General features: G+C 36.6%; 3 protein-coding genes across 4 annotated transcripts; all 3 read right to left on the bottom strand.

The window, feature by feature from the left end:
* Positions 1-499: 499 nt before the first annotated feature.
* Positions 500-2,880, bottom strand: LOC145218464 (3-galactosyl-N-acetylglucosaminide 4-alpha-L-fucosyltransferase FUT3-like). Of its 2 annotated transcripts, XM_080085867.1 has the most exons (6): positions 2,544-2,868; positions 1,988-2,047; positions 1,834-1,932; positions 1,700-1,773; positions 1,476-1,592; positions 500-1,348 (listed from the first exon to the last, which is right to left on the bottom strand). In XM_080085867.1, exons 1-6 carry the CDS (start codon positions 2,694-2,696, stop codon positions 640-642), a joined length of 1,212 nt encoding a protein of 403 aa, XP_079941993.1. In that variant the 5' UTR covers positions 2,697-2,868; the 3' UTR covers positions 500-639. The 2 variants fall into 2 exon arrangements, with proteins under 2 accessions (XP_079941993.1, XP_079941994.1); XM_080085868.1 differs by lacking the exon at positions 1,988-2,047 and having other exon boundaries at positions 2,544-2,880.
* Positions 2,881-3,160: 280 nt separating this feature from the next.
* Positions 3,161-7,412, bottom strand: LOC145218466 (3-galactosyl-N-acetylglucosaminide 4-alpha-L-fucosyltransferase FUT3-like). Its single transcript, XM_080085869.1, has 6 exons — positions 6,677-7,412; positions 5,837-5,887; positions 5,663-5,761; positions 5,436-5,509; positions 4,969-5,076; positions 3,161-4,099 (listed from the first exon to the last, which is right to left on the bottom strand). The coding sequence occupies exons 1-6, from the start codon at positions 6,812-6,814 to the stop codon at positions 3,385-3,387; spliced, it is 1,185 nt and encodes a 394-aa protein (XP_079941995.1). The 5' UTR covers positions 6,815-7,412; the 3' UTR covers positions 3,161-3,384.
* Positions 7,413-7,484: 72 nt separating this feature from the next.
* On the bottom strand, positions 7,485-11,416 carry LOC145218468 (centromere protein M-like). The gene is made up of 4 exons (XM_080085871.1): positions 11,289-11,416; positions 10,443-10,646; positions 8,284-8,412; positions 7,485-8,162 (listed from the first exon to the last, which is right to left on the bottom strand). The coding sequence occupies exons 2-4, from the start codon at positions 10,618-10,620 to the stop codon at positions 7,951-7,953; spliced, it is 519 nt and encodes a 172-aa protein (XP_079941997.1). The 5' UTR covers positions 10,621-10,646; positions 11,289-11,416; the 3' UTR covers positions 7,485-7,950.
* Between the last annotated feature and the right edge of the window lie 134 nt (positions 11,417-11,550).

Here is an 11,550-nt window from a genome sequence, read left to right on the forward strand (position 1 = left end):
TCTTGGGATTTCAGTGGTGAGCTTGGGATCTTGGGAAAAACTTTTTAAACCTTGGGATTTTTTTAAATTATTCATTTAATACGTTTAAGATACAATCATACTATTGTTGCGAACAAAAAATATCCATTTGCAAAAATCATCTTTTTATGTAACGATTTACGTAACAGTGCTTCATCAATTTTGTGTTCGAAGAAGTGTAAGTTGATCGAAGTTCTCTGTCAAAACTTATGAGTCAGGCTAGTGCTACAGGCTTTTCGGTGTATTATGTGCCACTAAAAACATGTACAAAAAATATCTTTTTCTTTTGTATTTTTCTGGTATTTCTTAGCGTCTTTTCAAAAGTACAGATGACTGGGACCTGGTGTAACCATATAGATTATGTTGCCTGCGCCAGCTAGGATTTAAACTGTGTATTTGCCATTTTTTGGTTATCTTGGGATTTTTGGACAAACCTTGGGATTTTTGGTGAGGTAACCTTGGGATATCTTAAAATTCTCAGTACGTGGCAGCCCTGGTTTATTTTGGCCTTGTTCTTTCATTCAGATTGTATCTGTTAAATACATAATACTGTAACAGAAGTTGTATGATCACTCATACTTTAGGGTTTGTGTATTTGTCGAGAAATACAAAACAACAACATCAAGAAAAACATTTTGGATTATCGGTACCGAAAAACCATTTGGACACGGAAAAGTTCGTTCTTGAAAGACTGCTGAAAACAGGTGAGTCTGTTGTTTTGGAGGTCAACTTTGTCATTACCTGACATAAATGGCATTGTTTGCTACCTTTTTTGTACCACGGCATTTGTGAAGCATCAAGAGTGGTCCAAACAAGATATTGCTTGTATGCATTGTCATTTTTGTCTAGGAATTGCAAATATTCCACTAATTTTTTAGGTGTGGCAAAGTCTTGCGCAAATATAAAAGAATTTGGTGGGGCTACAGCCTCGTAATCGGCTTTTGGGGGCCCTATGACGACTGGAACTGTTCCAGCAAATAAAGAGTTTTTCCAAAATTTTTCCGTAATATAATCTTTACAGTCCCAACTATTTTCAAATGCCAAGTAAAACTTATATTTGGTGTAATTAAACTGTTTCCTTTCCATATCCCCACTGCACTTTCCACCAAAGGTAAGGTCCAGACCATCACGTATCATCTGCTTCGCGTACTTGAGGCGTTCAATGGCGCCCTTATTAGTTGCACAGTTTGAGGCAGCCCAAAGAGCAACATGCGTCTTCTGTTTGATAAGTTCGTCCATTTGAAGTTCGGTTTTTGGTCTAGGTCCGCCGTTTGCTTGCAGATAGGCAAGATGGGCCGTTGCATATGCCGCATAAACATCTGAATCTCGTCTATAAAGACACGGTTTAAGTGTCAATCAAAATCACACGTTTTTTTCACACAAAAACTTGCAACAAAACCGTGTAATGTTTTTCTTTTGCCGTCAAGTAATGTATGGTATGAAACTATAGGTAATACCTGTAAGTCATTGTAAGATTAAACACTCCATCAAAACTGTCCAAGTGCAGGTTATCTTTGTTGTACAACGTAAGTGAACTTTCCATCGTGTACCAAACGTAATACTGGTCAGGTCGCCTGAAAAAATAAGCTACATTAAAACTGACTCAAGAAGGTTATATTTGTTTTATTTTGCCGGAATTTTTTTTCACTCAATTTAAAGGGTTGTAAACTTATAGGCCTACCTTTCTTTTGGCATCGTTGATTTCTTGAGTTCAGCAAAGTGCATTACCACTGCTTTAGTGTTTTTTTCCATCAACTAAATGAAGACGAATGGTAAACACAAGACAAAGTGATAGGTTGAAACAAAACGTCTTACCTTTGACCGGTTTTGGGTGTAGAGGCAACCTCCACACCCTCTTAGTATGTAATCGTCTATTACACGTCCAAACGCCTTATACCATTCAAGTAGGATGATCTGCAATTTATTTTATTAAAGACTTTTCGATGAAATAGTTGTCAAACTTACACACCGGTGAATGATTTTCGTTAGTAGTTTCGACATTTTCTGTCTTTTCGATGGTTTCGAGCATCTAAAATACACGAATATTTTTATCACCCGATAGCCGGAGGCACTTTATATTGCTAAAAAAATCGGAAATCGATTACTGATGGTCCAGATGGTCTTTGCAATAATATTTGCTTTACACTTATAACACGGCCACCACGCGGTTATTGTCGCCATATTTTTTTAGAACTTGTAACTTTGCAACCAATTAAAATTTGCTTGATGATATCAATTCGCTAAACATTGTCTCTTAAAAATAAATGTATTGCGTTTCATTTCAAATTTAACGGCACTGGTGTTTATAAAGACTTTTGGCTAGAATATATAAAATTCAAAGCCAGTACGTTAATGGTTTTTGAATAACAGGCTACGTCACAAATAAAAATTTCAAACCTTGAAGTTTTGGGGGGACAAAATACAACCCCACATCAAATTTTAAAACATCTAGCAAAGGCCGCATGAAATATTATATAAGTTAAACACATACGCTGTTTTAACAAAATTCTCTAACAGCTACCTACCGGTGGGTAAGCACTAAGGGTACAAGTATCCATATCTTCATGTTTCTGAACGTACAACTCTATGTACTGTTCACTCTTTAGATAGGCAACAAATCCACAAGCAGAAACAAACAGCAAAAAGCCCCACAATTTGTATGAGACATTTTTAACCATCTTTCGCCAGGTTGCGGAAGACCCAACTAATTGCGCGCCATGTTAGATAGTCATTTTGTCAAACAGGAACCTCGCAGTTGTTTTGGTTAAAGTACTTTCGTACGTGCTCTAAACAGATTGACTTGTAAATATTTTGCTGGACATTGCCTAAACCTTAAATTGCGCTACTGTGTTTGTCAGTATCTAGTCAGACAAGCCGTCATACAAAAACCGAATGTATCATATCAGAATAAGCTATAGAACCCGAAGCAAACAAACGCTGGTACAATTTGCTGTCAAAAATTCTAATAATGCTTTCAAATCTAAACATAAAATACGTCTTATAAGATTTAGATTGTAAAACGTATTCGCGAAATATTAATTATCAAAGCATTGCCACAACTTGGTGTGTTGTTCAGGCGCAACGTTTGTCTAAAGAGCCTTTGGTTTTTCTTGTCGGTGTTAACAACGTGAAAAGCGCCTCAGGCAATAATGGCAAAAACTGGAAGCACAAGAAGTCGTCCATTGGCTTAGAAGGCATGCACAAAACCTACCTTCGTTTACTGTGGATGTGTAATTGATTTCTTTTCACAAGTGGACAACTCCTTCGATTATAATTACGGTGGTTTCCTAACGTGACCCTTGCTTTTTTCAGTCCAACGCTAATCGGCTGTTTTTTTTATTTGCATATCACAATAACGATCGGAATTTAGGACAAACATTCTTTATTTTCGTTTTCGTACAACCAATTAGTCAAAGAAAAATTTGTCCTGGATAGACTGCTCATTATTGGAGTAGATTTGTTCTTTTGTCGGTCGTCTAATTCGCGCATGTATTTGCACAAATCACATTTAAAGCCCTGAACGCGACGTCCAGGCATTTGAGATATATTCAAAGTAGTCCATACAAGATATTTCTTGTATGCATTGTCATTTTTATCAAGAAATTCCAAATATTCCACTAATTTCTTAGGTGTGGCAAAATCTTGGGCGAATATGAATGAGTTGGGTGGGGCTACAGCCTCGTAATCGGCTTTTGGGGGCCCTATCACAACTGGAACTGTTCCAGCGGCCAACGAGTTTTTCCAAAATTTTTCCGTAATATAATCCTTACAGCCCCAGCTATTTTCAAACGCCAAGTAAAACTTATACTTGGTGTAATTGTAATCTTTTCGTTCTGTATCCCCACCGCACCTTCCACCAAAGGTAAGGTTCAGCCCATCGCGTATCATCTGCTTCGCATATTTAAGGCGTTCAACCGCACCCTTATTAGTTGCACAGTTTGATACAACCCAAAGAGCAACATGTGTCTTCTGCTTGATAAGTTTGTCAAGATGGGCATCGGTTTTAGGCTTTAATCCGCTGTTTACTCTTCTGTAGGCTGAATAAGCAGTCATGTATGGGACATAAATATCAGAATCGCGCCTACAAAGGATAATAATTTGTCTAGGCAAGAATTTTCAAATTGAGACAAATTTCAAACATTCCAGTAAGAAATTGCACTTCCTGGAACCAATGGTTTGTAAAATAATACTTTAGTCCATAAAGTTATATCAGGCAGCAAAGGAAATAATGTTCCAATTTGTGTTGTAAATAATTTGCCAACAAAGAATCAGTTTGGTTTAAGTCAAATGGATGACTCGTTTTTTGCAATGTTCTATAACAGGGGCGGGCAACTTCTTCAGTCGGCGGGCCTGATATGGGAAAATGAAGTACTTGGCGGGCCGGATTCCTGAATCGATAGATTAATCGCGTATTTATCCAGTGACTTAAAACGGATTTTTGACCACCTAAACCAAATACATTCAAGAACATCACAATTACAATACAGTCCAAACAATCTAACTGATATAACATAAAATTATTCCCCACAGCAAATTTAATGCATACACCACAGACTTAGATACTGCTGAAACACTAACTATAGGCTACACGTGTGGAAACAAAGGAAAACGTGGAAGCAGGCCACACACAAGGTTGGCAGTTATGTCGTCACAATGGACGTATGGTGCAATGGTAACAACGGCGGGAAAGTGTTTTGCTATTGGGGAGCGTTACTGTCCGTTACAACTAAAATTTGACGCAGTAAGGAAGTAGTGGGGGATTGTGGCAGACTGTGGCCGTGGGCCACATTATCATGTAAGACCTGAAACTGTCTGCGGGCCGCTCAAAATCCCGTAGCGGGCCGTATGTTGCCCGCCCCTGTTCTATAAACTGTGTCGTACCAACAATCGGCCGTTGGAAGTTTTTTTAAGCAAATTTCTTGGTAGGTGCTTATAGTTTGTCGTACTTACTTATGGGTCGCTGTAAGATTAAATAATCCGTCGAGATCTTTTAATTTCAATTTTGAAACTGTAAGTGTGCTTTCCATCGTAAACCAAACGTAGAGCTGACCAGCTTGCCTAAAGGTAAATGATAATAAAAACGTACATTATATTTACCAGACAATTCACCTTTTTTGGGTTAGCCTACTATTCTTACTAACAGTTCCAAAAGTACTCCTCACAAATAATATTTTTTTGAGTCTTTTTGGGCGTTTGTGACACGAGTAATTATGAAAAAAAGTTTAATTTTGAAAAGTTGACTTTGACACCAGCATATTCACCGGCCAATTCGGAAAATATGCATTTTACCTGAAGTAATTTATAAGTCAAGTCGAATCGTTTACCAGCAGTCTATCAGCTGGCGAAAAATTTAAACAGCCTTTCTCTATATAATTAAATTACGGAAAAGCTTTGCGAACACCTGCTAGTTAGCCTACCTATTTTTTGGCATCGTTTCTCGGTTGATGTCGTGAAAATGCATCACCACAGCTTTGGTGTTTGTTCCCATTACCTAAAAAAGACATATGCGTTGGTATAAAAACAAAAAAAGTTGCAAACTTACAGACAAAAGCATTTATTTTTTGGACATGTCCTGCAATGTTTATGACCTGCAAAACACGTATTTATCATGCAATGACTACGAAATGTGGGCTACACGACTTACTTTTGATCTGTTTTGTGTGTAAATACAGTTTCCGCAAGATTTGAGGATGAAGTCGCTGTGAGCTTTTTTGAAAGGTTTGTACCACTCAAGGAGAACAAGCTGTGAGTGTAAATTTAATTTTGCTTTTAACTAAAAAAAATTTAATTAAACTGTCAACCGCAAATATGTTCTCACCGGCGACACCGTTGCTTCCACTTTGGGTTTAATCGTGGTTTTCTGTTTTATCTGTTAAAGTGATTTCTATTTTAGGGGAGATTATATGCAAATCAACTTATTTTTTTCAGTTACACTTTTTTAGTGGTTTTTGACAAAGAACGCACAATAATAATGTACAAAAGCAGACTGGCGTAGACTTATGAAACTCTTGCGTTCAAATGTTGAGTAGCCCATAGGTGATAGCCTATGCCTTAAAATCTTAGGCCGTAGGAAAAGTTATTTTTGGCGTTCCTAAAACCCTATTTGAATATTCAGTTAAAACAGCTGATCAGTCAACAAAACGCTTTGATTTTCGGTAAAGCTGCCAAATTTGTGGCGCGTTAACTGTTCTGGATTATTACCACGTTGGCCCCTCCCAAATTTTCAAAGTTGTACATTGACAAACTTTAATTTTGTGTAGTTTCGTCCTTCATTATTGTGGTTTCGTCTCTTAACTATCAAAGGAATATATAAATTACCAAAAATGACTTTTGTCACCAAGTTGTAGGCCGAAATCCATACTTTTTTTCTTTATGCAGACATGGAATAAATTATTTGGCCCCTCCCAAAATTTTTGGCTGCCTACGCCATTGTCAAAGGAAGCAAGTTCGTTTGGTTAAGGCTAATTCGACGTTTAATTCAACTTAGCCTACATCAAGGACAAAATGGCATTAATTCCAATCAATCAAAATAAATAGCTAATTCAAACTAAAAAAAACGCGGTTTGAAATGTTTAAAGACAAAATTTTTCAGTTCACAAATTGTTCAAATCAAAATTGTAGGAAACCACATGATATTTTTTGAAACAATAATGCTTACCAAGGGATCAGAAATTTCGGCAGGAGACGTCAAAACCTTAAATCCAGTTTCATGTTCAATATTGAGATAAGTAACGACGACCAATACACCCACTAACAATAAAACTGCCCACCATTTCTTTATACCAACCAGCGCCATACTGTAAGACTGTTGATGCAGTATTTAAAATTTATTTAATCGCCTAAGAATATTGTTTTTCGTCTGTCAAGTTTTGCAATGAAATTTTTTTCAGCGAAGCCCAACTGCAATAGTAAAATCAGCAAACGCCGTTAACTTTTTCCATCAGACGAATAAACGTAAATTTCCACAAGGTAATTGATTAAGCTGCGCTTGCTTACGTGCCGGAGGCATTCTCGGCGTAACCTCATCGACATTTTATGAAGCGTTTATAAAAATATTACGTACTTCAACACATCAGCAAATTTTCACAAAACTGGTTTATCGCCGAGTTTGTGTATTCTAACGCAAAATTAAAATTTTATACTTCGGGGTGCATTTCGTTCGCCCTACAATACATCAGCAACACCATAAAAACTTGTTTTTTTGCTGAATATGTGTTTTCTTACACACAGCCCAAATTGAGTATTTTAGAAGCTCATGGTTCCCCTATTAAAGACGGTTGAACAGTATAGCAGCTTTAGTTCAATTAGTTGTGCTTCTTTGACGACGATGATAAACGTTCCAGCGCAACTACCTGGCGATCGCGAGGTAGTGGGTTCTTATCTCGTATCAAGTAAGGAGTCCTCCACCAAGTTAAAAAAAACTTTGATGAAAGAATTAAGAACAAAGCAAACATCACAAATGCAGATTCATCATGCGCATAACCCGTTTTTTTTAATGGTGGGCTATCAAAGCTGGAGCACAGATGGTGACAGAAAAAAGTTTTGTTACAAATAAAAATTTCAGTCAGGCTGCAGAGGTGGATTAAAAAATTGTCCCTTTAATCGTGTGGAGTGTCAAAACTTGTACAATTTTTTGGGGAAAAAAGGTAAGGATATCTAAACTAAACAGTACTCACATAGCCTAATATGTGTTATGTTTTAAGACAATTGTTTAAAACAGATGAGGAACAGTAAATTGTACACATAATACATATGACTTCATAAGCTGTTAACCAATAACTCCAAACGCACACATGACTATGATGCTAGTGGTGCATCTTTCGAAAAAAAAATGTATATTTAACTGCATCTAAAGTAAAATACATACAAGCTCTTTATGTGAAAAATTAGGTGTTCAAGAAGCCATATTACGTTTAATATTTTTGACAAAAATTACCTAAGATTTGATAAACCTGTGCAAAGTACTGTAGGATATTGGTTTGTGGTCACAAGTTCAATTTTTTTCAAGATTTGCTTGGATAAGATGCTCATGCTTTGTGCATTGTTCACACTTCCCCATAAAACAGGACAAGCACACTGTCTTGCAAGATCTGATATTTCTTCTGGCTCAATGCTCCATGACTGTTCATTGTTCACATTTAAACCTAAAATTAAAAAACATAATTTTTTATTTGGATCAAGTGTAATTGTAAATTAAATATGCTGAAAAATATATACTACAAAGCCATATTTTTCCAATAGGAAGAAAAACAAATTCACACTTACCAACAAAAATAAGTCGACCTATAAAAAACTCTTTTGGAATAAACTGCAAAAAATAGCTACTGCTGGTCAATGTTTCTTTATTGCTGAGATCAACAATAATCACAAGCAAGGATGCCACAACATTCCCATCTGTACGACAACACTGATTATAATCAGTATAATTATCAGAAATTTTGAAACATTACTAAACCTAAGATAGTAAACCACGAACTTTTAAAAAACTAGAAGGGTGGCTCAGCACATATTGCCATTGCACATACACTACGTACACTTTATTAAATAGGTCCCATATCAGCCACTGTCTTTTATAGCCTTAGTTGTTTCTGCAAGCAGAAACTCATGGGTCCCCCACACATGCAAAGTTGTAAATAATGCATTTTGCAAAAAAAAACTATGAAAAATTTTGGTGCTATCTGTTTAAACAAGGCGATATAAAGTCTGCAGACATAATCATGCTATATGAGGTACAGCTATTCAAGTCACATTCAATTCGGCAATTGTTTGCAAAATTTAACCATTGCAGGGGTTAATGGGGTAAATGGTGGGACTGCAGAGCAAAACTCAACAATCAACATCTCAAAATAGAATATAATAAACAATTTCTAAATTTCATGACATTGTTTAAAAAGTTAACCCTTTTTAAGGGGCTAATGGGGTAATTGATCGGACTACAGGGTAAAACGTCAAATTTGACACCTAAGAATGCAACATGGTCAATGTTTAAAAATCACACCCACTTAGGGGTTACTGGGGTGAAGGTGGGACTCACAGGGTAAAAAAGATCAATGGATGATGTATTTTATAAACCATCTATATTTCATTAAATTTAGACATTGTTTATAAAATTCACTCATTATAGGGGGCCAGTGGCATTAATCTTGGGGATGCAGTGTGAAAAACTGCAATTAACACCTAATTATGGCAAACTGTCAAAATTTCATCGAATTCGGACATTGTTTAAGAAATTCACCAATATTAGCGGGCCAGTAGGGTAAATATTGGGGCTGCAGGATGAAACACAACAATCGACACCTAATTATGGCAAACTGAACAAACTGTCAATACTTTTTGCAATTCAGACTTTGTTTAAAAAATTAAACGTTTTTAGGGGGCCAGTTGGGTAAATATTGGGGCTGCAGGGTGAAACACAACAGTAGACACCTAATTACGGCAAAATGAACAAACTGTCCAAATTTCATCCAATTCGGACATTGTTTAAAAATCACCCGTTTTGGGCTGCTGGTGGGGCAAATATTGGGGCTGCAGGGTGAAACACAACAATCGACACCTAATTATGGCACAAAGAACAAACTGTCCGAGTTTCATCCAATTCGGACATTGTTTAAAATTTTACCCATTTTAGGGGGCTGGTGGGGTAAATATTGGGGCTGCAGGGTGAAACACAACAATCGACACCTAATTATGGCACAAAGAACAAACTGTCCAAATTTCATCCAATTCGGACATTGTTTAAAATTTTACCCATTTTAGGGGGCTGGTGGGGTAAATATTGGGGGTGCAGGGTAAAACACAACAATCGATACCTAATTATGGCACAAAGAACAAACTGTCCAAATTTTATCCAATTCGGACATTGTTTAAAATTTTACCCATTTTAGGGGGCTGGTGGGGTAAATACTGGGGTGATTAAGTCAAACAAACCAAAAGGCACATCTACATAACCATATCTTCAATCTGTGAAAGTTTCATCCAAATCCAACAAAGATTTGTTGCCAAAAGTGCATGGACAAACTTCACGGCGGAAAAAAGAAAAAAAAAAGAAAAAAAAAAAGAAAAAAAAAAAGAAAAAAAAAAAAAACATAGTGAAATCAAGATGCGTCCCCTTCAGGGAAGGGGACCCATAATAAACGAATAGGTTTCATTCATAATATAATTCAACTCTTTAGTTTTGCCACAATTGCAAAAATAAAAAGAAACTGCACAACAAAAAGTAACAGCGTGACAGGGTCAATAAAAGGCCAATTGTTGGCCACCCAGTCATTGACCTCTTATTCTATTTGGAAGCAAGATAAGGAAGGAAACGGTTGGTAGTTAGGGGTTACTTGGAATAGTGATTTTTACAAACAGAGTAAAAAAAGAAGGTAATGCAGTAACAAACAAAGGTAACACAAAGCAATCATATAAACCAAGTCACAAACCTGTCAAAGGAAGTCGATCTGTTGTGTAAATATTGACATCTGTCCCAACAATGTCAGCTTCATGTAATACTTCAGATGCAAATTGTTTGAGGTCACTTGTAATATTTCCAACTAATAGAATGGATTTTTTCAAATCACCATTTTCATCAGTTACTTTTAAGGTGGAACCAATGGACATGGTATGGACAATGCATCAAAAATAACCTTCAAATAAATATTACTGTTTAGCTTTTTGTCTATATTCTGCATAGCCTGGGTCCAGTCTGCAGAGTGTGGCAGCTGCACGCGTGATATTTTTTGAAACAAAAATTTTTGCACGCCAAGTTTTGGGGTTTGCACGCGAAAATTTTGCACCAAACGCATTTAATTGGCCTCTCTTGACCTCTTTTACTGGCTTTGCGCCTGCTGAAATATGTCTTGCACGCGAACTTACGGGTCATGCACGCGCGCACGCAGGACATGTAGGGAACTGCCATGTTGTGCAGACTGGGCCTGGGCTCTTTGTGTTATTAAGTTATAGTGGGTGTGCTATTAGCATTTTAGCACTTGCCGATTAAACTCAGAAGAATGGTTTGTTTCGTTCGTGTACCACTGTACATTGTAACAGAAAGACCGAGAACACCCTGAATTCGGAATTACATCAAAATTTAACATGAAAACAGTAAATGGTAACCTGTTTTCTCTCTGATATAATACACTCACAAGTTTTGTATATTGGGTCTGTGCATAACATAAAAACACAAAAAATGCACCAGAGACAAAGATGACCATCAGAAAAAAGTTGAGAAAACTATACGGGTCGGGTTATAGAGTTATTTAAAAACCAACACGGAACCATAACTGCACCTTTACGAGTTTTGCAACAAGTGATTAAAAGGGTAAATTTAGAAACCATCGGGGTAGAAAACTTTCTACTAGCAACCTAAATTAAGTTTACAAATACATTACACTCTTAAAAACAACATAAACCAGAGCAGTGAGCACTTAAAAAAGTTTGTTATTGGAAAGTTTGGCGCGAAAGTATGGAAATCATAAAAAATTCTAAAAAGGGTAAAATATTGAACAGTTTAATACCATAAATAGGAAAACATTTATCGAAGTAATTTTT

The sequence above is a fragment of the Phallusia mammillata genome, chromosome 3, assembly GCF_965637545.1.
Source record: "Phallusia mammillata chromosome 3, kaPhaMamm4.hap1.1, whole genome shotgun sequence".
Taxonomy (NCBI): domain Eukaryota; kingdom Metazoa; phylum Chordata; class Ascidiacea; order Phlebobranchia; family Ascidiidae; genus Phallusia; species Phallusia mammillata.

Excerpts from the sequence above, each read along its gene's own strand:
- LOC145218464 (XM_080085867.1), bottom strand. The coding sequence starts at position 2,696 with ATGGTTAAAAATGTCTCATACAAATTGTGGGGCTTTTTGCTGTTTGTT. Across the intron at positions 2,048-2,543 it reads CCCTTAGTGCTTACCCACCG|ATGCTCGAAACCATCGAAAA; the intron begins GTAGGTAGCTGT and ends CGTGTATTTTAG. Across the intron at positions 1,349-1,475 it reads AATCTTACAATGACTTACAG|ACGAGATTCAGATGTTTATG; the intron begins GTATTACCTATA and ends GTGTCTTTATAG.
- LOC145218466 (XM_080085869.1), bottom strand. The coding sequence starts at position 6,814 with ATGGCGCTGGTTGGTATAAAGAAATGGTGGGCAGTTTTATTGTTAGTG. Across the intron at positions 5,888-6,676 it reads CCGAAATTTCTGATCCCTTG|ATAAAACAGAAAACCACGAT; the intron begins GTAAGCATTATT and ends TCACTTTAACAG. Across the intron at positions 5,762-5,836 it reads TGGAAGCAACGGTGTCGCCG|CTTGTTCTCCTTGAGTGGTA; the intron begins GTGAGAACATAT and ends TTACACTCACAG.
- LOC145218468 (XM_080085871.1), bottom strand. The coding sequence starts at position 10,620 with ATGTCCATTGGTTCCACCTTAAAAGTAACTGATGAAAATGGTGATTTG. Across the intron at positions 8,413-10,442 it reads AGATCGACTTCCTTTGACAG|ATGGGAATGTTGTGGCATCC; the intron begins GTTTGTGACTTG and ends GTTGTCGTACAG. Across the intron at positions 8,163-8,283 it reads AGGTCGACTTATTTTTGTTG|GTTTAAATGTGAACAATGAA; the intron begins GTAAGTGTGAAT and ends TTTTAATTTTAG.